This window comes from Rhipicephalus sanguineus, chromosome 2, assembly GCF_013339695.2.
Source record: "Rhipicephalus sanguineus isolate Rsan-2018 chromosome 2, BIME_Rsan_1.4, whole genome shotgun sequence".
Classification (NCBI taxonomy): Eukaryota; Metazoa; Arthropoda; class Arachnida; order Ixodida; family Ixodidae; genus Rhipicephalus; species Rhipicephalus sanguineus.
Window position 1 is genome coordinate 103,153,165 of NC_051177.1, and position 27,513 is coordinate 103,180,677.

A 27,513-nucleotide genomic window follows, 5' to 3' on the forward strand; every position below is an offset into this window, starting at 1 on the left:
ATCATGCGTAGTTGCCATTACCGTCTTGTTTTCATTATAGTAACAAGTAGAGCAGATTAACTCTGAGGTTATCTTGCAGCATTATCTATTTTAAAACAAACAAACAAACAAACAAACAAACAAACAAACAAACAAACAAACAAACAAAGTAAAGGTCGGTATCTGGTACTACTGTCAGTGTGTAGCGTCATGAAGCTTAAGCTATCATACTAACGATAGCAAACGCCCATGGATCCCTTTAGCACCACCGTTCTAACTTTGACGTCTTTGTAGTTTTATCACCAATATTCTTCCTCTAATTCATTTGGAAAGTTAGGCGTCTCATCGTTACTGATAGTTTTCCCTACAATCGAGAAAAATAACTGCTTAAAATATAAAATATTTTCCCATAGTTGGCGAACTGCTTCCATATAATATTGAATGCCATATTATTGTTAAAAATATTTATGTCATCAATCTGTAGTATCCTGATTATTCGGCAAAATTATGCGATGAAATGAATAAATTAGCGTAACAGACTGTATTTCTCTAAAGAAAACTGCTTCCATATAATAATGAATGCCATATTATTAAAATAGTTATGTCATCAATGTGTAGTATCCCGATTACTCGGTAAAATTACGCGATGAAATAAATAAATAAGCGTAAAACACTGTGTTTCTCTAGAGGAGTACTGCGAGGCGAATACACATAGAAAATTAATGCAGACGCCGTCAAGATTGGGAAGCCCCACGCGCTTCCTCGACGAAGGCATGTGAAATTGTAGAACAAATACATGGTCAACGTGGCAGCTGAACGATTGTCATATTCAGTTTTTCAGTTGAAAATTCGTGGAATGCTCTCCTGCATCGCATTAGCAGTCTTTAGTAGGCTACGAGCAAGCGCAGTCTATAACACCACTACGACAGATATCTACATAGACATCGGCGACTACGCTCCAACATAAAAAAATGTCGACAAGTTCGTAAAACTTTGCCTTCAATATTACGTGCACAAAATAACGATAGAGAAAGGTACACAAAGCATGAAAGAAAACATGAACATCGACTAGAAAAAAAACCAAAAAAATTGCATACGTTTCAGTTTAGCTATTGCGTCGACCATTACCTTGCGTGCCGGATAGACGTCCAGGTGTCCGTAGACGCACAGGGTCTTCTTGGCGGCTTCTTGGCCCGTTGTGGCCAACAGCAGCGGCGGCAACGGAACCTTGCTTCCGTCCTGCAGCTGCTGGTCGCCGAGGGGAGCCTCAGTGATGTGGACGCCTTGTTCTTGCAGTATCTGCTAGCCAGTAATTATACGGGTGGTTTTTCCGTTGATTAGACGTCTTTCGCTCGCGAACATAGCTGTTCTGTGCCGTCCGCATGAGAAATAATATGATCAGAGGACAACGTTATACCGCTATAGTTTGCGCCGCCGAAGGCTTCAAGAAAAGTAAAGTTCGTCGAAGAGTCTGAGTCAGTTCGGCAGTTGAAATACGGAGAAAAACGCATTTACCGCGACAATTAGCTTAAGCTAAGAATTTGGAAAGTCATTTACTGATGGACAGGGACTGTCAAATGCGAGAACAGCTTCAACTTCTCAGCGTATTGATGAATCACTTATCTGCCAATGAAAATACTCAAGTTAAAGGGAATGCGCTTAAATAGGTAAAACTCAGTTCGATTTCGCAAGTGCTTGCGAAAAAAAAAGGACTTCTGCGAAGGGTAAAAACGAACAAACAAGAAAGTTATTTATGGGCACACAACCCATTCTAGCTTTCAGTTACGTAGTTTGTTACCGTGCCGGTTTCTTTGATGGCACGCATGATGTCCTTGTGGTGTTGTTTTTCGGCTGACACGCTGGGGATGGCAACCAAGTCCTTTAGCCACGTGATCATCTGGCCCTTGCTTTGCTCGATGATGCTGCAGGTGGCGACATGTGTCAGCTTGAGATTAAATGAGAACTTAACGAAATAATTAGGACGCATCTGAGAAGGAGAAAAAAAACTAGCAGTTGTTCCGTGTACGAATACAACCGATGAGCGAAGCTCCTTAGAAATGAGACGCAAACGACTATGCGCCTGATCTCACTGCTGGCTTTCGTGAAGGCGGTAGGGTGGGGAGAGCGTCTGCTGCGCTCGGTGGCGGGAACGACTGAGCGAGTGAATGCGGCGCGACTCGCAGGAAGAGGGAGAGAGGTGCGAGCAGTGATGCGGCGGGGAGCTTCGACGGCGGCGATGGAACGCCGCGAGCAGCGTTTCATTGTATTTGTTACGCCGGCGCCGGGTGTGGAGACCCTCTGCTACTACCTTCGACAAAGCGCCCGTAGTGCGCTAGAATGATGGTTGTCATTTCACAATCTACCATAAAGGTGGTAAAAGTGAAGACGACCATTATAACCAGTTGTGCACAGAGCTTATTTCTTTTAACCTCGAATTTATGGTGCGCTAGAACCAAACCGCTGAAGGCCTAAATATTTTCTCTTAAATCACCGGCCACTGCAACCTAAAGTGATGCTTTAGAGAAGGGAGCTTCAACGGCGACGGTGGGGTGCAGGCCTAAGGAGCTTCGCTCCTAAAAAAATGAGAGAAGACAGGATAAGGCGCCTTTCGTTTTACAGCCAAGTTGCATACCTCTCGTTGGTCGGCGTAGCGTAAGCACAAAACGCCAGGCCCCTGAACCACCAACAGGCACTCGCGCTTGCGTGCTCCTCTGCTAGCATATGCGCGCGCTCCTTTTGTTTTCATCTCGGACGCTGAGGAGGGGTTTCGGAGAGGTGGACGGAGGAGCCGACGAGCGCGTTCGCTGTAAACTAGCGCACAACTGCAATGCCACAACTGAATTTCGACCTCTGGGCACGTGGTTTAGAGGCCCTTTAACAATTGAAGGCAAATGTCATATCTTTCATTGCAATCAGACATACAGCATAGCGATCAGTAATCGTTTCAAGCTAAATGGCGACAACCGGACATTGCGACAGTGACGTGCAATCACTGCGGGCTGCGCTGCCGCGCAGACCTTCAACACTTACTGTGGCAATGTTCCGCATTTGATAAAGGGCGAATGGCCATACAGGCTTTGCAGTACACAAATTATCGGGAAGCGCTGCTTACGGACCCTGACACGCAGTTAGTATTCGCGCAACATGGAAGTCAGAGCGGCCTGATCAAAGTGGTTTAGGGGGTCCGACAGACCACAGTACTGACCACACACCGCCTCAGTACAAGTGGTTCTGACTTGAATAAGTGCAAACCCTACGAGACTGTGAAATATTAGTATAGTTTGAAAGTCCCGCTTATCCCCACAGAGGCCATGTGCCTCCCTCTTATGCAATAAAGGACTTTCCATCCATCCATCCATCCATCCATCCATCCATAAAGAAAACCACAAAACAAGCATCGAAACCACATGATGGATGAAAAGGTGCCTGTGAACAACGGGAACAGCCTCCCACGCGTTCCCGGTAAAGATTAGGTTGCAGCTGCTTTGCACTTCACACGAAGGCTTCGAATGACATCACACGGCGCTTTCTTCTCCCCGCGTGTGTTTCCCGCTTTCATACATAAAAGGGAGACCCGTCTAGCAGCTCATTCAGTTGATTCTGACTGCCATGGGTAGACCACGGAAATTAGAGACAGCAGAAGAACACCGGGAATACAATGCTCGTCGAAAGGAACAAATTCGTCTTGCTGAAAATGGTCCCGGTACCAATCAGAGTCTACCCCAGCGACCACACAGCGATTATCACTACCATTACTCTAAAGTACCCCCCCCCCACATCAGCATGTGTGGTGTTTGATACAGCTTCGCTGGACATTCACTTTCGCAGGGTGGGATGGCGTCCAAATTATTTTTTGTCTTTTCTCGCTTTTCTTCCTCGTTTTCAGCAGCGCCACAATATTTCGTTAAGCTAGGCACTGTTGCGACCGGGTATTTGGATCCTTCCCACCGCTGCAACCAGTTGTTGCGACCGGTATATTTGATCCGTCCCTTCTCGGCAACCAGGTTGTTGCTACGATAGGGCAGCGTCGTACCCGGATTCCGTTTGGTAGCGTAGTCGAGTCTCCGGGTAGAGGAACTGATGCTAGCAAGTTGGGAAAACGAAAACAAGTTTACTGGCACTTTTTGTACACTCAATTACATCGTGACAAGGTAAGAGTTCCGCGACGAGCGAACTGGATGAGCCTTTTACCGAGGGCTCAGAGCCCCTTTTCTCACTTAGCACCGACGTTTTCACCCCTCGGGCTGGCTCCTCCTTCTTGATGACCACCAATCATGCACACGACCCCACCCACAGTCCATTTCACTGTCGCTGAGGGGTCATTGCACTCTTGAAACAGCAAGGGTCCGGCGGTCGACGGCACGCTTGTGGGGGAAGCAAGGCAACAGGTTCCTCGGGCTTGTTCCTAGGACTCTTCCCCGAAGGGCAGAGAAGGGTCTGCGGCGACTCCTGTCAAAACATACAGGTCAGGTCGTCCCGGCAGCACACCAAGCCAAATCCAGGTGGCCCATTGTCGGTCTCCTGGGGATTCCGTTTCTAGGAAGGATGCAGGTGTTCTAGCAGTGTGAGAACGCATTGCCCGTCCATTCCCATGGTCAGCGCGTCGCCACCTACTGCCAGTCATAACAGCACCGACTCGCCCACCGTTACACTCTGCTAAATCATATAATAAATTTAGAAAAAAAAACCCAGATTATGTGCTGAGATAATCAATTTCAATATAAATTTTCCTGCGAATTCGAAGATGTAGGTGAATTTTCATTAGCGGAGCTCAAAAAGTTGACGTAAAAACTATTTTTTCTTGTTTTACGAACCCCGCCAGACTATACCTTATGTTACAAAGCAGATACGAAGGTCCTGGGCCAGCTGTCTCCAAACGAGTTTTCCTGCTTCTTGGACACCCCCCCCCCCTCGTTTCGGAGAACGGATTTACCTACACCTGCTGTCTTTTCCCTGAACTGAGCGCTTCGGCGGGAAGCTGGCTGCTACACGCGGGTCCCCTCCGTGGGACGCGTATTTGCATCGAGTGTGCTTTTGGCTAAGGCTGGTGCCTTTGTTCGTAAAAGGATTATCAGTTCCCCGAGGTGGCATTGTCTCCCCCCCCCCCCTTTTCTTCCGAACTGGTCGGACGTGGAGAGTGAGAGTGCAGTGGTCCCTGGCGTGCCATCCTGGGGGCGGTGACCTATGTGTCGAAGAGACGGACTCTCCAAAGGCATGCATGCTTGTGATTGGACGTTTGCTAGTTATGCAGCTTCAAAGGCATGCTCATTTGTGATTGGACATTTGCTGATTAAGGAGTTTTCCTATCTTGGGAATGAAGCGTATTTAAGGAGCAGCAGAGCGTCTGCTCGGGACGGATCGGTCGGACTAGATGTCGTTCTGACGATCCTGTCCTCTATGATGTTGTAAATAAACGTCTGTTAAGTTTTCCTCAACGCCGGTCTCTCTGCCTCGGCTTCCTGCTGTTCTGGACGTCCCTGGGCCTGCGGTACGTCTCCCGCCGCTCAGCTCTACGCTACCCCCTGAGTCCGCGTCGGCCAACGACGCCGCACGTAACAACTAGTCGACAGCGGTGGGATGGATCCAAATACTCGGTCGTAACAACTGGATGGCAGCGACGGGATTCTGCTCACGCCAAGTCGCAACAAGCTCGCGCCAGCATCGGGATCGTCTCCGCCGAGATCATGGCTGCAGGGTGTGGTGAGTGCTTGACTTTTCTTCACTGAGATTTTACCAGGCTTTGTCTCGAGTTTTGTACGAAAGGTGGTAATTTTGGGTAACTACTCTACGTTGACCTGTGCATGGGAACGTAGCGTCTTAGTAGTAGTGAAGTTAGCAGCACTTGCAGCAACCATGAATCTGAAGGCACTGAAAAAACCGCTTTTGCTAGAGTTAGCCAAAAGTTTGGGTTTGGATGTTCGAGAACAAATGAGGAAGCCAGAGATTATCGAGGCTATTGAGAACCTTGAGGCAGACGACGACGAGCTCTCAGAGTGTCTAGAGCTAATTGAGGAAGAAAGAAATGAGAGGCTTAGGCGCGAGGCTGAAGAAAGAAAAGAAAGGCGCGAAGCGGAAGAAAGAAATGAGAGGCTGAAGCGCGAAAAGCGAGAGGCAGAGGAACGCAAACGGCGTGAAAGGCGGGAGGCAGAGGAACGCGAAAGGCGTGAAAAGCGAGAGGCGGAGGAATGCGAGAGGCAGGCTCGGGAGCTCACCAGATGAAGGAGCTTGATCGTGAAATTCAGGCGATTAAGTGGCAGCGAGCACGATGCCGTCTCCACGTCTTCAAGTCAGGCGAGAACATTGAGACTTTTCTTGCTGGCTTTAAGACTGTCTGCGAGGACGTTGGCGTTAGCCGAGACCTTTGGTTGGAGAGGCTTGTGACGTTGCTGCCGCACCAAATTACATGCATTTTGGAGCGCTTAGCCACGGAGGAAGCGCAAGACTTTGATAAGGCCAAAGATGCCTTGTTGCGCCACTTGGGTGCGTCAGGTCTTGCTGACTGCGAAAGCCGAGGCAACAAAGACAGCGCTGAAGCGCTTGAGGATGACGCGCGCCGTAAAGCGCTTGAAGCTGAGACCCGTCGCGAGGCGCTAGAGGCCGAAGCCCGTCGTGAGGCGCTTGAGGACGCCAGGGCGCTAGAGGAGGAAACGAGTCACAGAGCGCGAGAGCAAGAAGCACTTCGCGTGGCGCGAGAGACTGAGGTGCTACGCAAAGCGCGTGAGAAAGAAGCGCGTAGCAAAGCGCTAGAAATTGAGGCCCGTCTCAAAGCACGTGAGGACGAGGCGCTTCGCAAGACGAAAGAGGAAGAAGCACTTCGCGTGGCGCAAGAGGCCGAGGCGCTCCGCAAGGCGCGTGAGGATGAAGCACGTCGAAAAGCGCTAGATGAGGAAGCGCGAGAACAAGAAGCACTTCGTGTGGCGCGAGAGACAGAGGCGCTACGCAAGGCGAGTGAGATTGAAGAGTGTCAAAGACGCGAAGAGCAGGAGGCCGACTTCGAAGGCCAGAGAAACGGGGCTAACCACGAAAGCGATAGAACGCCCGAAGCTGAAGAGACATCTCAGGGCGAGCTGGCTGACTTAGAGAGTGTCGGGACTACCGTTAGGTCAGACTCAGAGATACCTAGTAACGGCCCAGAGGACAAGTCAGTTCAGCCGCTTAAAGTATTAGCAGCGAAGGTCGAAGGCAGCGCACTTGAGAGTACTAGTGCCGAGACTATGAGCGCTGCGAGCCGTTCGGTGAGAAAAAGGCACCGACGCAAGCGAAAGGCGAACGCAAAAGAGACCAGTGGCGGTAAGCGTGCTAAAGCGCTAGCCAAACGCGACGACCGCATTCTTCGAGACGCCAAGATAAAGGCTAGGCCTGAAATCCCAAAAAGGCGTGCTAGGACAAGTTCCAAGTTGAGAGTCCCGCGGAAATCTAGATCGGACGTGAGGCGCGTCGCGAAGAAAAGAATTTCAGTGGAATTCAGACGCCAAAGTCACCGCCTGATCTCATCGTTTTCACTGCCAAGTAGAGGCAGAACAGCGAGGTGTCGCGTACGCCGGAATCGTGACAAAAGCTGTCCCCCACCGTGGCTAAAGGCTGACGGCTTAGCCCGGAGGGGCACAATGGGCAAGCGATGCCCTTTGTCAGAATCGAGAGGCAGAGGCCGCGGGTCAAAAGTAGCCGCTACTGAGCGCGTCGGACAGGTTTGTTCTTTGTTCATTTGTCGAGACCGGACCCCTCGAAATCTGTGGCATGCGCGTCTCCCCAGAGCTCGTCTGAAAGGGCGCCGCATGCAGATAAGCACAGTGTAACGTTGAATACTGAGAATTTACCTTGTATTCAATTTTGGGAAGGATGTGCTTGATAAGGTTTTGTCGCCTGCCGATGAGGAAGGAATGCAGCGTTGTTTTGTAAAATTTTTACATTCCTCTTTATCGCAGAAGCAGACACTGAGGTGGTTGTTTGGTTATTTGTTTGTTTTCTTAAGAGACATGACCGTTAGCGCTCTTGTAAGAGCTGTTCGTAGTGGTTACAGAGATGAAGGCTGAATGTTAAAGGCCTCTGTTTAACGTACTACTGATTTGTTTTGGCGTTACGTGATAGTAAGCGCGTCAGTATGGTTTTAACTTTTCACTTTGTATTATGGTATACGTGTAAGTTTTATTTTCAGTTTTATTTCGTATTTAGTTTTAAGCACTTTGTTTTCTTAATGCAGAACTCATTTGCCAAGTGCAATGAGTGAAAGGGTTTTAGCCGAAGGCTAGTGTTGTGTGCAATTCAGGGAACTTGATGGCATCGAGTACTCTGGCTTGTGTATTCAGGTTCAATTTTTTTTTGTGACAGGTTTACAATTGCCTTTTTTTTGTTGTTGATGTGGTCGTGCTTCATCACGACATGTGTTTGTGGATTTGAGCAGCCTATTTCAGGTTTGGTTGTTGGAATTGCTGCTATTGTTTTGAGAACAGGTCATTTTGTTTGGAGTAAAAGCCTGGTGGGTCTCAGGGAGAGAGTACGGGCGCTTGCCTGCTTGGCGGTTGTGGTTCTCGCGTGGTTGACACAGGTGCTGTCTTTCGAGAAGGAATGTTGGCCAGCAGAGCAAGAAGCTTTTCTCCGAACTTGGACGACGCTACCAGATGTTCGAGATCACCGGAGGTGGCAGAGGAATGCAGCAGAGCAGCATCGGGGTGTGCACGACTTCGGCATACCAGCATTGTCTTCATCGACCTCTCCCCACAAAGGTGGTTGACCTTTGTACGTCGAGGTCTCGGCCTGCCGCCGGGGAAGCTGTTACAAAGCAGATACGAAGGTCCTGGGCCAGCTGTCTCCAAACGAGTTTTCCTGCTTCTTGGACACCCCCCCCCCTCGTTTCGGAGAACGGATTTACCTACACCTGCTGTCTTTTCCCTGAACTGAGCGCTTCGGCGGGAAGCTGGCTGCTACACGCGGGTCCCCTCCGTGGGACGCGTATTTGCATCGAGTGTGCTTTTGGCTAAGGCTGGTGCCTTTGTTCGTAAAAGGATTATCAGTTCCCCGAGGTGGCATTGTCTCCCCCCCCCCTTTTCTTCCGAACTGGTCGGACGTGGAGAGTGAGAGTGCAGTGGTCCCTGGCGTGCCATCCTGGGGGCGGTGACCTATGTGTCGAAGAGACGGACTCTCCAAAGGCATGCATGCTTCTGATTGGACGTTTGCTAGTTATGCAGCTTCAAAGGCATGCTCATTTGTGATTGGACATTTGCTGATTAAGGAGTTTCCCTATCTTGGGAATGAAGCGTATTTAAGGAGCAGCAGAGCGTCTGCTCGGGACGGATCGGTCGGACTAGATGTCGTTCTGACGATCCTGTCCTCTATGATGTTGTAAATAAACGTCTGTTAAGTTTTCCTCAACGCCGGTCTCTCTGCCTCGGCTTCCTGCTGTTCTGGACGTCCCTGGGCCTGCGGTACGTCTCCCGCCGCTCAGCTCCACGCTACCCCCTGAGTCCGCGTCGGCCAACGACGCCGCACGTAACACTTACTGCATGTTTTGGAACAACAAGCTTCTCCAGCTGTAATGGGCACCATTGTGAGGAAAGCAAACTTTTTGCTTTTCTGTACGCGTGTGCTCTAAATAATACGCACGGTTGGAATCCCTACTAAAATACTGTGGCATACTTTTCTTTTTCTTCTGGCACGACACACTTGGGACATAAACTAGTAGTGGGCAGTCTGCTGTGAAGAAAGAGGAAGTAGTTGGAACAATGGCGGAGATACATTAATAAACCGCGCTGTGTTTTGTTTTTTTTTTAAACACGATGATTGTTTAACACGTGGACTTACACATTCATTAAACAAACTAAGCGTCAAAACTATCCCGAATTTTTCTCTGCATCATGCAAATGCAACCGAATTATTGAGAATTGCGATAACCTGGAACAAGAGCTGCTTGTGCCTTCGTTGCTGCTACTTACTCAAATACTTCTTCTAGCTCCTTCGGTATGCCGTCGTCAACTGTTCCAGTGACGGATGATTTTGATGCTGCTAGAAATGATTAGATACATATAATGAAAATAACCTCTTTTACATGTCTGAACACATACAGTGCGCATATTAAGCAGAGAAGACAAAATACTTACGCAGAAAAGTATTGCATATGGGAGTCAACACTACATATTCTAAATGCTTAGGGTTTAGAGTGCTATAGAGTTAGGAACCTGCGAACATTTGTCAAAATAGCTGGCATGTCTGGAATTGTAAAGGTTGCATATACGAAGGTAGCTTTGAGGAAGTATCCCGTACATTTTAAAGCTTCCGATTTAAAAGAATACATACAATAATTATCTCGATTAAATAATAACGTACGTTTTCTTTTCGGGTCAACATGTGCTGTCTTTTGGTATCGGCGCCTTCAGTGCCTGTTGCGTAGTGAACCATCTGACACCGAACAGTTCATAGTTTCGATCCCGGAGAACAATGTGCTTGTTATCTTTTCATTTATTTCTTTGAAAAATCCGCCTCTAATAACAAATACTTAGAGCTCACAGCGAACCACCCCATTGTTACGTATTTACAAGGAAAAAAAATACAGCGACTTCGCAGCGCTGACACAAGTTGACATGAAGCGAGAAGGTTAGGTTGCTTCGCAATGCATCTGAAGAGAAGCAACTGATTAGTTTTCGGCTACCCGTAAGAATTTATCACGCGTACAGATTATTACAGTACGGTATCAGCAGCTAAACGCGATTTATCAGCTCTCACCAGTGTTTTCACGAGGAGATGAAGCACTCATGCCTCAGCCGAGATGGTGGAACACAGATACCGGGATCTTCGCTTCTTCCTTCTCGTTGCCTAGACGTGAAGGCACGTGCACGAATGACGCCGACTGCTTCTTCTTCGTCATCTTCGAAGTAAAGTAAGGACGCAACGTCACGCAAAAATTTCGCAAGCTTTATTTATTTCTTTTTAAGCAAGTACAAGTGATCGTCCTTGTGGGCCCTGTCAGATTTTGTCCTCATCGGAAAAGTCGCGCTGCTGCTTCACTTTGAATCACGCGCAAGCACCTAGACCGACCTCTGACTTTCCTAAGCTGCTTACGAGGTAAGAAAGACGTTAATAGATAAGGCACGTTGGTTTCAAGCACGATTTAAATGCGAAGTATTTTTTAGCGAACCTCAGGCACTTTGGCCGTTTCTATCTACGTATCTATCCATCTATCTAGCCGCCTACGTCTGGGCGCTCTCCTGGTCGTCTCCATAACTTGTATTATACTAAAAGTGGCATAGCGGGGGCTCAGTGAAAGACGAACACGATTCACTGGTCATGACATGAATAACACAAAACACCTCTCGCGTACGCCATAAAATCCTTTCCTCAGTAACGTGTGGCACATACCCGCATACCACAGTTCATGTTATGCGCGCATGTGCCATAGGCAAGTGAGGGAGCTGAAGACAGAACACTCCTGGAACACGCTCGACTGCCATCCACTCGTCCACGTGGTCCGCCATAATAAGGAGTTTTCGAATAGGGGCCCCAAAAGTTTGGGGCCCCAACGCCCTTCGCGTGTGCTCGCTTTGGGTCAAACAGGGGCTAAGACTTTTGGAATAGGGTCTGCGGCGCTTTGGGCACCTCCCCTATTCTAGGTCACGTGTGGTCTTGTCCAAGAGCAGTCGCTTCAGTGGGTGCCGTCATGTTTTTTTCACGCAAAGCTTTTGGGGCAAGCTTTGGGGCTCCCGCTAAATTCGAGAAACAGCATCTCCAACGCAAAAACCCAAACGCCGTTTGGGTCACGCGCATGCGCAGTGGCCTCGATGCTATTGCTTTGGGGCCACTATTCGAAAACTTCCTAATGACGCAGTGTTCTCTTCATTTCATATGAGGCTAGGAGATGGCCTCATGCGAATCGGGTATGACGTCAGACTGATTGACAGCCGCTTTGTGACACGCCAAGAAGCCGCCGCTAAGTGCCCTGAGGGCACACGGCTGTACTACAGCAATGCGGACGTCGACCGCTATAACGCACGTTGCCTCGAGGCTGCGGACAACGTGTTATGTCATCTTGCATGTGATAACATAATTGGCTATAAGAACAAGCAGGTACACAGGAATGCCCTGACAAATGTGGCCAACATGAACGCAAGCAACACGGGTAGGCTGCCGGCCTCTGGGTAGCAACATGGGTAAGCTACCTGAGCATCGGTACGCCGTACATGGTCACGGTCAGCATAGACGTATGCGATTGACTCGTTAATGCAACAGCCTCATCAACCTCTTGCGACTTTGGCTTGAATTTCCAACGTCCACGGTATTGTCGTCCCAGCCAGGACAAAGCACATCACGACCGCACATCCTCAATAGAATTGAAATGAGTGCCCGTGGGACTGCCAACCACGACAGCCAGGACATACGCCAGAAAAATATCTCGTGTAAGAGGGCTCAGTTTCCCCTTGTGCAAGCAAACGCCATACGTATATATAAGTCACAAAGAGCCACATACGCCCATATAGTCTTCGGATATGATAAGCGCCATCCACTGAAGTTGGTCTACATAGCACTTTCCAGGGCTACCAGCTTCGACGGCCTATACTTCACCACCTCACCAACGCAAAAGGTGATTCCCTTCCTTCATCCAAAAATATGATGGCATTTTTGGTTTGTTTGTTGAATGCTAATGAAGCAAAAGTGTTAAATAATAGAATTAAATAATTATATATATATATATATATATATATATATATATATATATATATATATATATATATATATATAAATACATATATATATATATAAGCATGGTAGTCTAGCTTAGATAACGTGTGTGTACATTTCAAACTTCGTCGACTTTCGTTGTGATGGTATGATGAACTTTATTCGGGTCCTGAAGATCAACCCTAAGTTGACGCAGGCGGCTCCCACGTTGGGACAGTAAGATTTAACCTTACCGCCATATCGTGGGCCTTCTGGACGGCCTGTATTTGATCTGAAAGAGCTCCACTGTGACGCGGGAAAAATTTACGCAAGGTAAAAAAATAAAGGCGCTGAGTCGGAAATTTCGTACGAAGCTATACAACCTCGCCATTGGAAACTGTTCCTCATATTTAAAGCTTGCAAAAATGAATAACTTACGCAGATTAATCACGCAATTAGAAAAATTGCTACGAATTTGTCTCGGGGGAACTGCGATGCGTGCGACAGCATTGGCTGTTCATACCATGTTCATACACCGACAACACTGGCAAACACTAGCGAAAATTAGGCAACATTTAGCGAAAGTTAGTCAGTGCTAGCATTACAATTTTGACATCTCATTTAAGTCCATAACGGGATCCAAAGAAGTATCTAAAAAAAAAAATAAGCGCCAGGCTTGCGCGGAACACGCAGCACAGTCACACCACACGATAGAGGAGTGGCATTCATAGAGCCGGCTGTAAACTCTTTTAGCGTATACGGTGCCAGCAAGTACAGGTGCGAGGTACCCACTGCGTCATAAATCATCACTTTGCGCAGTAGATAAGCTCTCACTCCGCGTCTGTAAGGCAATTCGCGCACCCATGTAGCTGTACACTTTGTTGTGGATGTAGATGTAGAACTTACCATTTTGGCTCCCACCCACCTTGAGGGATTGGCCAACAGTTGATGCGGTGGATGATGATGATGATGAAAATACTCATCATGAATTACGGCTGAACGCTTCAACCATATGCTTCAACCTTTTAGGCGCACGTTGGAGAAATAAACTGGGCCCGTGAAAGACTGCATTTTTGCAACTTCATCCTGCAATACATCGAGCGCCAATCAATGGCTGCGTTCGTGTTCATACAGAGAAGAGTAGAAATATCCCAGAGCATTTTAATAGTAAGGAAACCAGCTTGAACTGCCTAACGTACGGGTTCTTTGATTTACTGTAAAAATGTTATTCAAGGTTTTGTTTTTCTTTGAAAGCTAGGTGCACAGAATGCCGTCACATGCATATGTACGAGATCTTCATGCAGTACATGTTCGTTATGCGGGCCGTAACTAGGTTAATGCGTTAACTGCAAGGAAGGAGTACTTGCACAACTGAATAACAGTTAATAACACGGTTATGGTGATTTTCATAGATCGCTCGGAAGCTTTTCAGTGTGCCTCTGCCTGTTAAAGGGACCGACAACTGGCCAGAGCGTGTGATCAGATCCTCGTGGAAATGAAAAGACCGTGAATTATAGCTATAGATTCAAGCATCCTTTTCGCGATCTCAGGAGCATAGAGTTTCCTACAATACTTACTAGAGGGAACTCTGGCGCTAGTGTCTATGGGAGCTGCAATGCATGACGCTTCAGCCAGCATGGGAATGATGAGTAGTACACAAATTTGTCTAAACTTCGTTCTTTCGGCTCCGTTTGGCTGCGCGTCGGCTGAATCCGCTTTGTCGCAAAACAAAGTTCAGCAAAAGTCAGCAGTTCCACTTCACCACTTTAACTTTTTTAGGATCGCCAAATCAAACCTGGTCACGAAGTTCATAACGGTCGATTCTTTTATGCGAAACGAACGCCAAAACACAGCAATAAACAAAGCCACAAGTACGTTTGAAGCCGCGAGCACGAAGACTAGGCAAATTTGTGTACTACCCATCATTCCCATGGTAGCTGAACGATCGCAGCGCCAGAGTCCCCTCTAGTTAATTTTAGGAAACTCTATGCTCAGGAGTACTTAATTTTCAAATCGAGTTTAAAAGTCACAAAAAACTGGTATGCCGCGCACCCTAGCGGAAGAGCCTTGAAGCTGGAATATGGAGTCGTTCAGTTTGCTGTACGCAGTCTAACGGTTTCATGTACAGCATAATTCGTGCTCAAAATTAGAGTACGTATATTATTTCCATCCCCGCTCTATTCTGTGCTGCTTACCGTTTACGACGCAAAAAAAGGAGCACGCTGAGAAACGGCGCTGCCTTCGCGACAACCAGTGGAACATGTCTAGCTATGGCGCATGCGCAAGGAGTGCACGCATGAGCCCCAAATCGCCACGCACAAAAAAGAACCACTCTCGGGCTGACCGCCCACTAATGCAGCATGTGTTGCATGTATAGACTTGATATTTCGCAGATCGAAAAATTTGATTATAGATCTTTCACGGCGTTTTCCGCGTTACCATTCCGTGATTAGACACTGGTAAGCTTTCCGTTGCGCTTAAGAAAACAGGTACCATAAAAATTGCTTGTCGGTACCCTTAATAACTACACAGTTCATCTCAAATGAGACAGGTGAGCGTTTGACGAATAAGTGAATGCAAGAAACAAGTTCATCGCACAGCGCCTAAATTCGCAATACTGCTCCATATTGCGAAGCGATATCACTACCGGTCCGGTTATGGGTCTCTGCCATTATATTCGCGCACGAAATACGTGAAAACATGAGGCACAGAAAAAGATTGACCGAAAATTCTAAAGCAGATTCTTCGATTCCACGTTTGCTGAAGTGAACTACGGCATTTTTCTAGCAATGATCTTTGAGGTTATGGAACTCTTCAATACAAAACAACTGATGTGGAACTTTGCATGCCGGTATCTAAAGGGGGCACAGTTACGGTAAGCAACGAAAGTCTCTTTTGATAAACGTAAGTGAAATAATGCAAAATAAACTACGGTGCATAAAACTAGAAGCGTTCAAAAGCGTTCCCCATCAATAAAGTTCTTTAAGTTAAGGAACTATTGCCGGAAATCGATGTAAGCCTAGCGGCAAGGCTCCTCAGTATATTGGTGCAGGGATGATGATCCGGTGGCTCGGGACGCCTCGGGCAGCCAAAGGCCTCAGCGAACTCCGGCGAATGTGCCGTCGCATAACTGCAAGCCGGTGCGCCTGTAGGGTCACCGCACTCCACGAGGCATAGCCTGCCGAAAAAAACTTGCGTCCTCGCGCTGTCGTTGAAGTCGGTGGACGCAGCCGCAGTCGGTGTCGACTGACCATAACTGAAGGCACCGTGTTCTATCCCAGTCATCGTGGCTGCTGCGGTCAACGCCACACTTATCGCCCAAGGCACGAGCAGCGCATTAGTGAGCAGCGCTTCGTCGGAGGCCCTGTCGCTCAGTGCGTGATCCAGAGGATGGTTTTTGCGCACGCAACTGCCGTACGATGCAGCTGTCGTGGACCAGTCGTCTTCTCCGGTGGACATTATCGAACGTGCCCAGGAGATCAGGATAGGCACTCCTACCGTGGGAACGTCCAGGCTTGGCTCGGACGCTTCGGCTTGCAGAAGCTCTCCAGACAGGTACAGCGGAGGTACGATCACTGTGTGTCCTGCTCCTGATACAAATGACCCGAGGCAACTGGGAAGTTGGTACAAGCCGTCTTTTACAGCCTTTGCTATGTGTGCGCGGGACTGTTTAGCGCTGGTGAACCGGTCCTCTTTGAACAGAAGGATCAAGTTACCGATGAAGTCGTTGATGGAGAGGGATATTGAGGACAGGTCTTCCATGCGACACGCACACTCGCTCTGATTTCGCTCGGCTGCGAAAGTAATTAATAATTAAGACAGAGCGACATTTCAAAGGCAGATATTTCGGCATGCTAGCGTATATACTATTCGCCTCGCATACTTCAGACGAGCTGAAAAAATTGACGCCCACATTCTTATTTCAATTCTTACGCTACAGATCGTCTCTAAACAAAAACTCACACGGTCCCTTACGCCTCAGTCGACTCGAAGGCGAAAGCCATCTTCTTTTTGTTCTAAGTCGACGTACTCAACATCCAGAGTCCCCTTTCGAAAGCTTTCTGCAACTAACTTGGTTTTGCAATGTCTCCCGGATCGACCCACCTTTGACCAAGCAATGGCGTCATCGGATAATGTCACTTATTTTCGCGATCTGTGACGTCATGATCACGTCGTATGGTGACGTCATCAAGGTTTTGCATCACTCGTGTTGACGCCGCTGACGTGGGACGCCGACGCGGGACGGCGGTCAGTTTTCACGTTTGATGAGACATCTAAGGCTTTCGCCCTAATGGAAGATGAGGAGTCGACCAATTGTGATAGCGAACATATTATTAGAAAGGACTGACTGCTAATCTTACTTTTACGGAATGAATCATTTCTGAATTGTATATCCCATCAGACAAATAAGAATGCGGTAAAATCGAGCAACTTACCGATGGTCACGACCCTGAATGCAACATATGCATCTACTTCGTTTCTCGCCAGGTCGTTTTTGTCAGGAATTGTATTCCCGAGGGCGCGTCTCAGCGTCGACACCATGTCGCGGAAGTACAACCGAGCCCGATTCGTCTCCGTCCAGGCTGCTAGCATCGAGGAAAATACCGAGACAAAGCGGTGCTCTGTTGCACGAAGGCAGGCTGGAATGACTCTGTCTTCGCGGTCGTTCCTAGGGACCAGCCACGGTCGGACGTAGGCGAACAGTTGGGCCGCTGGCACAAGGAGCGTGTACAGGTTGACCACATCCGGTTCTCTCCAGTCGCCCAACGCACGCAAGACTTCTCCCACTTCGACGAGGCCACGCACGTAAAACGATAACTTTTTAGGAACCTGGGAAGATGTTTAGGCAGAAATGTAGGCCCGCATCTTAAGCTCACGTGTAAAAGGGTAAAGAAAGCACGGGAATCCAAGAAAGCCTCGACACATTGACTCTCCATGCGCAAATGCGCCACACTATTACCTTTGTGTTCGTCTTTTCTTGTTTATTGTTCTTTCTTGCGCGATTTACAAATATGTTTCGAACCCAACTCGCCCGTGTTATCTATCTTAAGTAGATGTCCTCAGTTCTGTTTAACTTTAGCTACGGCGGCTGTGGTTTCGGCTGGTACAGATAGGTGCGCCTTTACGGTTATCACCGCAATCGTGACTGAAATTGTTAAGAACAGTAGTTTTGATGCTAGAAACAAGCAATGTCGTCCCTTGACTCGTCAATGATGCGTTGCAAACTTCAGGTGCCGGTTACAGAGATAGAAAACGCGTTGTTACTTACTTTATTTCTTTTTGATGACGGCAGCTTTTTTCCGCGGTGCATCTAGTTCGGAATCTAGTTCGGATCGTTCTTACGTGCGTTTTGTGATTGCTCAACAACCTTTGCGAACTATGCGCAGTCGTGAACAATATGAGAGGGAACACTGAAATTTCCTTCTAATGGTCATAGCGGTAAACGCAGTTGGCAAGCGCAAAAGTATTCATGACGCTAAATACTCAAGCAGAACGATATCTCTGGCAATTCAGTACGTCTCGTTCATATCGATACATTACAAGTAGTCATGGATTGAACGAAAATTCGGTGTTCCCTCTCATATTGTTGACACCTATACTTCATGCGGATTGCCTTGATTTGGCTCGTACGAGCAACACGTAGTTAAAAATGCCTTTTTTAGCAGCGGTCTAAATACTTACGCCGCTGGAATAGTAGGTTGTCTCGTTTTCCCGGTACGGAACGAGGACAGTGTACCAGGGAAGTTCTGCTAGCTTACGGGGCAGTTGCTCGTTCGCGATGTTTCTGAATGGCTCCGAACGGTGCGCGTCTTCGAGCTTTGTCCTTATCCTCTCAACGAATCCGTCCAGTTCAGCTACCATTGCCCAACGAACGTCCAGCTGCAGTTCGTCAATTGCATTTTCGACGAAATGTCGTGGGCGCCCCGCTGAGACGCCATCGCCAATGTCGTCATCACCGTTATAAAGACTGTGTTTGAGCGTCTCGCCGACTTCGATAAAAATGCTGTGTCCATCGCGGCTTTTTCGGACGCTGATCGCGGAAGCCAGGCCGCTGGAGAGGCAAGCGGATACCACCCGAGCAAGCAACTCCTGGAAACTTTTTGAGCTCAACCAGACTGTAGTGTCGATACCGACCTGTAAAAATAGATGTGCGGAGGAAAAAACAGTTTTTATTTGCATGGAGCAAGCAGTTTTGGGGGATATTTATGTATAGCCCTATGGTAGCCTATAGGTTCCTTGTATTTCGCGCTACGCAACCCATTACAGGCAGTGTTCGAGATCCCTGTATCTTCACCCTGAGACTTCTGTACAGATCTATATTGTACACGAAATATGAGAGAACAGATTCTATTCAAATGTTCCTGATAAAGCTACAAATCTTACGAAAGTCACTAAGATTCTTGATGAAGACTAGTTCTCCTTTGAAACTTCCGCAATAGAGAAAAACGTTCTCTATCAGTATTACACTGTGTTTTCTACCTTCCACTTGCGTCTAAGAACGAATCTAATAGCATTTCAAGGTTACAGTGAGAAAGCAGCGTGTCAGCTCGTGAAATTTCTCACATAGGATAACAAAATGATATAAGGCAGCCATTTACAAAAGCTGAAACCGTAAGTGATGAACTACCCAGTCGGGTGAGTCTGTTGGTTCACTGCTAAAAACTGTCAGCTTAACTTAAAACAGGGGACCACACTACCAATAGAATGCATGATATTAGCAGTGGAACATTTGTATTTATTTTTTATTCCCCATTGCTGCACTTAAGAGGCAAACTGCCTTCATGAAATAGCGACGCTTTACGTAGAAAGTCGCATACTGTGTCTCATAATCGTATACTATGTAAAAAGTCGCAAATATAGCAAGCAATAGCAGAAGTGTGACGAATTCACATCAGTCGGCGTATTGGAACCGAAATAAAAGCCACGAAAAGGTTCGAGTAATGAGATTTTCAGATGGCGGAATCGCATAGGGATCAAGTTTTGAGGATGAATTATAAGAACATTCGCGCTAGAAGTTATTACAACATTCGCCACTCTCCCACAAAACAGTAAGCGCAACTTACGCACCCTAGAAAGCACGGCGCGCAGAGATGGGATAGACGGTCGACGCCCGAAGTGTAGGCAGCTGGCGTAGAAAGCGGCCACAATGCGATTGCGCCGCTCGCAGCCGCCGTGGTTTGGTGGCGTGTCACTACCGTTCCAGCGAGAGTCGAATGAATGGCCAGCCAATCTGCGGTGAATACCCATGAGGAAGTTGTGGTGGTTCTCAGAGGCGTAGCTCAGGCGCTTCGGATTTCTAGCCCTCCATCGACCACACACGTGCCTGCAAAAGAGTGAAAAAAAAATGTTGGCAACTTGCAGTAGTGGTGCAAGGCTGGACTAACAGTGGAGCTTGTGAACAAACTATATTAGCAGGGTCTTAATTAGTATGGTCTTAATTATAAATGTCATAATTAACAATGATCTAATTGCATATGACTTAATTATCATGTTCTTAGTTAGCAAGGTCCTCTGTATGTTCCTGCCCGTTTCTTTCTTTCTCTTTTTCTCTGTCTATTTCTTTTATCTCTCGGTTTCTTTCTCTCCTTTCTCTTCTGTTTATCTGTTCTGAGCTTCTCTTTTGTTTTCTTCAGAAGGTGCACGCATTGAAGAAATGCCTGCATTGCACATCCATCCTGTCAACATCAAGGGGCCTTATTATCCGCCAAGTTACTATGCAATACAGGAAAATGAATATAACTATCCTCATTTCTAGAATCTACGTCGCCAAGAGCAAACTGCCTTTATTTACAGTCAATCCTAAGATGAAGAAGAAGACGAAGAGAACGCGCGCCAGCCGAGTTATTGCGTTGCACAGGCTAGGTGCCAGGTGCTAGGTGATGCGAGATGCCTTATAAGGCAGAGACCGTTCGTAGCTTTCTGGTCACGCGAATCGGCGGAACGTAGAGCTTGAACAGCTCTGCTGTTAAAGGTTTGATGCATTTTTGTTTTACAAAAGTGGTCCATAGGCGCAACGTTTCTTTTTAATAGAAGAATGCAATGGTCATGTTTCCGGAAGCGCTTGCAGCAGTGAACTCAATAACAACAGTTGGTTTTATGGCGACAGCGAGCGTAGTATTTGTCATAGCGCAAGAAACAGATAATTGAACGCTACCTAGGCACAAGCCAGCCACATAATGCTAAGGGAACACCGCCGGACTGCAACCAATGATGAAATGGCGGTATGATAAAAATCAGTGTTAGCAAAATATATTAAAATTGAAGTGTGCACAAATGAAAAAAAGAAAGTGTTCCGATGAACCGTTACATCTGAAAAACGAGCACATTGACTATCAGCAGAATGTGACGCTTGTAAGACAAATGACGAGCATCAATATCTATTATGAGCTGAATTTTGTATGCAGAGAAAGCCATCTCGCTCACAACGCTGGTTGTAATCTGTAGGGAAAGCATAAGTGATTGCTCTCTGAGACTGGAATTTGAAAGCCACTGACCAAACAGGGATTGTCGATATACTAGTTGACAAAATCGAGCTGGACAAGCCATGTAATGCATAGCACAGACAAGAGGTGCTCATTTAGAGTCGAGTCGAGTCGAGTCGAAAAAACTTTATTGCAAGGGAATTCTGGACCTCCCGGGCACCCTGGGTCCCCACGCGACCCCACCACACTCAAACGTTCATGTTCATTTAGAATGATAGCTCATTTAGAATGATAAAAGCTCATTTAGAATGATAGAATGAGTTCCAAGGGATGGGAAGAGAAAATATGGTCGGTGAAAAAGTGAAGAAAAATTCCAGGTATAAAAATAGACCAGCTCGCGCTTGACTGGGTCAGTCGAATTTCATTGGGAAAGACCTTCGTACTGTACGTAGCGGACGTAAATATAGAGAGACAAAGATGTTAAACGTGAAAACTTGTAGCCCACCTGTAAAAGTCGTCGCACGGAGACACGTTCAAGTCCATGGGCTCTATCAGCGAGTCGAGGGCTCTGTGGCAGGCCGGCTTTTTGCACACACTCGACCAGTCACGTCGCTCTTGACTCGAGCGCGCCAACGAGCCCCGAGTGCGGTTCAAGCGCGGGATCAAGACGACCACCACGAACAGGAGTACTGCCACCGCGACCAGGGCGAGGACCTTGAACTGTAGGCAAAACGGATACCAATCGGATTCCGTTTTACCTGTGGCATTGCTGCTCTCGCCCTTGCTGGAAGTCGTTGAGCTGGTGGACTCGCGAGTTGCGCTACCTGTCGATACAAAGTTGATGATAATTATAAATTATGTGAAACGCCGGAAGCAGTAATCAGGTAATGTTTCCGGAGGGGTAACCACACTTTATGTAGCCTCATGTGTGCGTTTGTATGTGTGCGTGTATATATACACATGCAAAATTGAAAAACTTCGAGGGGGGAACCCCCTCCCCTGGCTACGCCAGTGGGCTCTGGCGGTGTAGATTGCTCGCACACTTACATGTATATAAGATCCTTGACAACTGTATGTTTTATTTCATGCTTTATAAATAAACAATCTGCTTACACGACTCGTGCGCTTGATAATTAGGGCATGCTCTCGTCCCTGAAAGTGTCTAGACTCCTCAGCGTTTAATAAGAGAGGCCACAGTACCTGAAGCGGCCAACGAATTACGCTTAAGCTACTGTTTTGCAGTTCCAATGATGAACAAATTTTTCAACAGCGGCGATGTTAACCTCCCCGTTGAACCTAGCAACTTCCAAAGCTTCCGAGGAGCAGCAGAAGGCTGTGAAAAAAAAAGTGAACAGTCATTCAAATAAAAATTTTCAATTTCCAGCGGCTCAACTTCTTTGAAATTCTTTGAAATCACGAAAACAATAGTTATCATGATGAAAGAAAGACAATGTCGATTTTTGTCGAGGGCGTGCTGGCTTGCGCGGAGAGAGGGCGTGTGAACTATAATACGAAAGAACTCACTAACCAAGTTCGGCGCTTCCGACTGTGGTTATGTGTCATCACGAGCGCAGTAGGTTGTCCAGAACAAATTTGCAGGCTCTTCCTGCTTTCATACCTTTCTTGCCGCTCGTGAAGCGAGATGTTTCTTCACTGGTTGCAGGCGTTTGTGTATCGACGGTGCTGGACCTCGTATGCTTGGACGGCGACTCTTCGAACGTCGACGTGCTCGTCGGCGGCTCCACCGGCAACGTGATGGTCGTCGTAGATGTGGATGGCTGATCTTCTGCGAGGCTCGCAGCGAGCGTCATAGACTGCTCGATCCGTCGTATCATGTCACGGATGGCTGCCTCGTTCGTCATGTTCTGCAGCTCGACGATGAGCGCCGTGTCCAACGAGAAGGATTCGCTTCGCTTTGACGTTTTAGGATCAGCCGTACAATGTGGGCGCAGATCTGCGGAAGACGGTTCTTCACGGGATCTGATGAAGGTTCGCGCTTCAGACGCCATCTTCCACGTCCGATCATCGGCGGCGACACGTGCAGCACTTGTGGCAACAGCCGGCCGTTCATCACGCATGGATCCCGCAGAGCTGGACTTTCGAGTCCTGCGTCTGTGGTGCGATCTTGCGGCATCTAATAGTGGTTCTGACGAAGCACGCTTTTGTACTACGGAACCTGATGTCTTAGAAGGAGCGTACCGCTCTTTGGGACTGTATCGTAAGTTCCCATTTTTGGAGGCCTTGGTCGAAAACTTATCTCTAGTCGTCGAGGTTCTGCTTGTAATTGCAGTAGGAGAAGCCTTCTTAGCGTTGCTCTTGATACGCGTTTCACATGCTGTGCGTTGAGATTCTAGGTCTGCTAGGTGGCATATCGTTTGCGGAACAGTTACCGGACTCGAATGTTTCTCTAAAATGGCACGTTCATGCTTGGACACGTCGAGAACGCGTTGTTCAATCGCCTGGCTTGAGTGCACCTCGTTCGGGTTGACTACACCTGCGGATTGTGGGAGGTTCGGTTGCTTCGTGGAGCTGCCCTGCTTCTTGAGGACTCTGCTGCTTGCAGACGGGGCGTACGCAGGACCGAGGCCGCCAGGCGTGGACGACTTTTTCGTCGCTTTCTTCATTTCCAGCTTCAAGAACGAAGGCCAGTCTGAATGTAGCTGTAGATGTAGATGTAGATCCTTTACTGCTGGCTCACACCCACTCAGGGGGATTGGCCAAGAATCGGGCAGCTAAACGGGCATATTGAATCTTCTTCTGTTTCTCGAGCAGGAATAGCCCGCGCTGACAGCGCGAGCTTGGCAAAGGCATTCGAGGACAGCTAGCGCCTGTGATTGTGTTCAACGCTTTCGATGATCCAGGATGCAATAGACTGTGAATATAAATATTGCGAGGATGCAATGACAGCAGAGACTACAGCTGCTCTTTAAATTGCACCATGGCCTCACGGCGACTAACTCTTATATACTGGTCTCCTGATTTTGTGAACTATTTTATTTGTTATATTCACGCTTTTTCGTGTTTTCATTGTGAGTAAGCCGTTGCCACTATTTATCTTCTCGAAAAAGATTGCTCTTCACCCCTACTAGCAAGTGAGAAATAGGACAACTGGTCCTAGAGACCGACTTTAAAGGGACACTAAAGAGCAAAACGATTTTTCTCGAATTAGTAAACTACTCTTCCACGATACCAAAACACCACGCTTGCTGCGAGAAGACGCCTAATAAGCGAGAAGACGCTTAATAATCGAGAAAACGCGCAAAAAGAAAATACATGTGGCGACGCCACCTTGGAATTCCCGCACCATTTGCCGTGACGTCACATATTTTTGACGGCGCCTGCTTGGGCCTACGTAGTTACTAATCAGTTAAACCGAAGTACATTGTCCTCTGAGGGGGCCAGAGACTTGACATAACGAGTTTGTGGAAATTTCGTCGAGCCAGTGGCACCAAAATATGTTAAATTCTCTTTGAAATCTTTTACGTCACGAATTACAAAGTTCGGCGCGAAATTTAAAGATGAAACTTTGAACTTGGTTTTCTCCTCTAATAATAAACCTATGGTGGTGAAATAAACTACACAGGAGTTTTCCGAGCACACTTTATCAGTCTAAACCAATTAATTGTTTCTTTTTAGTGTCCCTTTAAGCAGTGTCTTATTATACTTTTTCTCCCTTTTTTCTTATTTTTTCGCTCTTCTTTTCTTTTTTGTAACACCTCTTTCCTGTTGTCTCTTATTCTCCTTACCGCCTTTCCCCAGCACAGGGTAGCCAGCCACTCTGAGAACTGGCTAACCTCCCTGCCTTTACGTATATTTCTTCTTGCTACTCCTTACAGCGCCGGCGATTGCCTCGCGACATGATGTTTCATATTCCTCGCTCCATCCCTACTGTAGCATCTGAAAAAGTAGAGTTCTGATTTTAATGCGATTCTCAATTAAACTAGCTTTCGTTCCACATGTGGCATCTCAGAAGACACTTATAAGCGACGCTTCGAAATTTTTGCTTTAAGCAACAGTAAACGCAACTTATGCGCGATACCTGACGGCACAGCAGATTTCTCAAACACGTGGCAAAAGCTTGACAGCTTGCTTCTTTAGATGTTTCAGTAATAGAGATATATTTTGTTGCTGACGCCGCAGCTGTCTCAGTGAAGTAGTAGTAAACATTTATTAAGCTGTTATATACAGAGAGGTTATTCGGGACACCAGCCCCTAGTGGGTGAGCTCCCTTACAATACCAGGTGGAGTTCCTAGTCAGGGACCCCATTGGTCGTGACCACTGTCCTGACACACCGGGCCATGGCTTTTTGGGCCGGAAGGTCCTGGGCCACCTCCCAGTCCTCTCGGGTTGGGTTGGGGTTCGGGGATAAAGAAGGATTGAGCTGGCATGCCCATACTAGGTGGTAGGTGTCAGCCACCCCCGCACAGTACTGGCAGAGGCCGGAAAAAGGAGAATCAAAATGTTTAAGCACTGCCGGGCACAGTAGCGTATTCGTGAATAGCCGGAGAAGAATTCTCTCGTCCGCCTTCCTGAGCCCTTTGCAAAGCACAGGAAAGCGGCGGTGGGAGTCCCGATAATGGGTAGTTATATCTTGAAAAGTTAGGAGAGGAGAGTTTTCTTCTATTATATCTTCGTCTAAACAGGGGCGAGACCTGCAGGCAGCACACGGTGGCTAAGGGCAACACATGTTTATTCGGTCACACAACCAACTGTCTAACAAACAGGAAGGAAAAGGGGCGGTTGCTTATATACATGCTCGAGCCACTATCACACCGAGCATTGACGTCACGAAGCCCAACAGTCCGAGTCCAGGTCACCGCTGATAGCGAAGCGCGTCTGCGTCAGCACCACGATGCACAAACACGATAACACAACATCTTCTGGATCAAAGGGGTCATCGGTGGGCGAGGCAGTGGCCCGGGGAATGAGTGCGTGGATGGCAGCGTGCGCTGCCTCATTGCCTACGAGGCCCTGATGGCCGGGAGTCCAGATTATTGAGCGGGGAGAGGGGTAACCTAACCGCGGAGAGGATTTAAAAATTTTGGCGGCTAGGGGTGAGATCCGTGCCAGTTCAAAATTTCGGCAGGCTCCTCTGGAGCAACAGCGCCTGAAATGAGTCGGCGACGGGACATAGTACGTTAAAATGCTTCTGTTCTGATAAGGCCCTCGCTCTATTCTAAAATCGACCAGATTTCGTGCTGCTTGATTTCGATGGCTCGACAAGTGCCAGTACTTTCAGCATAACCAAGCCATCGGCCGCAAGATGCACCTAGTCACAGCATGTACCGGTTACGATTAGTGCAGCTGAGGGAATAACTACGAAGGATTACGACGGTAACTCCTGATCTAGTTTAACACAAAGGAAAACTCACACGGTCACTGATGCATTTGCTCAAGAGGACTCGATCAATCTCGATCGACTCCCCCTCCCCCCTATATCCTCCCTCCCCCTACTCCCGAAGCAGTGCCCTCGGGATCGGCCCACCTTTGACCAAGTGACGGTGTCATTGACGACGTCATTATGTGACGTCGCGATGACGTCACAAATTTTGGCCACCTGTGACGTCATGATGCCGTCATAAGGTTGACGTCATCATATGATGATGATGTTTTGCATCATTCGTGTTGACGCCGACGGTCACTTTCCGCATTTGATGAGGCATGTAAGGCTCTCGCCTTAAGAATAGATTAAATAGAGAAGGGGGGAATTGTAACATAAAAGAAGATCGGCTTACTCTTACGTATGCCTTTACGAGGCGCCACTGTCGGATATCTGTCCTGCAGTTGCTACTGATCCAGTTGCTACTCCACTTGCTACTGGAAGGCAAAGCCAACCGTGGACGCTGCATCACTGCGGCAGATCATTGTGAATGATCCTTTCTTCCAGTTTAACGCTCGCAGCCTTTCAATGTACGAACGTTACGAGAGTAACGTCCAAGACACTCTCCTACTAAGCCGCGTATCCAAAAAAAAAAGAAAGAAAAGAAACGCCAAGTGTGTCTCAATATGTGGTGCATCACGGCCGAATTTATATACATTATCTGACTTTCGTACCGCTCATCGACTTCCGCATAGCAATTGCGTGTTTGACGCCCAGACGTAAAAGACGAAACTAACAGAAAAACGGTAGCGCGCAAAAATCCCCGGATTATTCTCTCAATTCGATGTGCCGAAAAAGCGAATTGAAGTAAGGGCAGAATCTTAGCGCCTCTACATTCGCCCGTTGCGCAACCTGAGCTTTAGTACATTTCGTGTCTTTGTGATAGCGGCAACGTCAGTCTAAAGACGTCCAATTAACCGTATCAGAGGTGTTGCTAAGCCATACCAGCTTTGTTTGTTCCGCAAATAAAATAAATCAAAGTAGTTAAAAAGAGACAATCGCCTTGACCAACGTTGATGGCTTCGGTAATGAGCAAGAGTCATCTTTTGCTACAAGTCGGCTCACTAACACATCACCTAAAATAG

At 47.5% G+C, this 27,513-nt stretch overlaps 1 protein-coding gene across 1 annotated transcript in view; it reads right to left on the reverse strand.

Annotated features, from left to right (window-relative positions):
- LOC119383499 (uncharacterized) overlaps nt 1-23,125 on the reverse strand; it is a 45,951-nt gene extending 22,826 nt beyond the window's left edge. The window contains exons 1-8 of the mRNA XM_037651668.2: nt 22,666-23,125; nt 21,553-21,871; nt 19,693-19,948; nt 17,061-17,454; nt 15,876-16,418; nt 9,909-9,978; nt 1,778-1,901; nt 1,108-1,278 (exon numbers count right to left, since the gene is read on the reverse strand). Coding sequence (XP_037507596.2) covers nt 1,108-1,278; nt 1,778-1,901; nt 9,909-9,978; nt 15,876-16,418; nt 17,061-17,454; nt 19,693-19,948; nt 21,553-21,871; nt 22,666-23,125 — 2,337 coding nt within the window. The remainder of the gene's footprint in view (nt 1-1,107; nt 1,279-1,777; nt 1,902-9,908; nt 9,979-15,875; nt 16,419-17,060; nt 17,455-19,692; nt 19,949-21,552; nt 21,872-22,665) is intronic.
- Nucleotides 23,126-27,513: the final 4,388 nt, after the last annotated feature.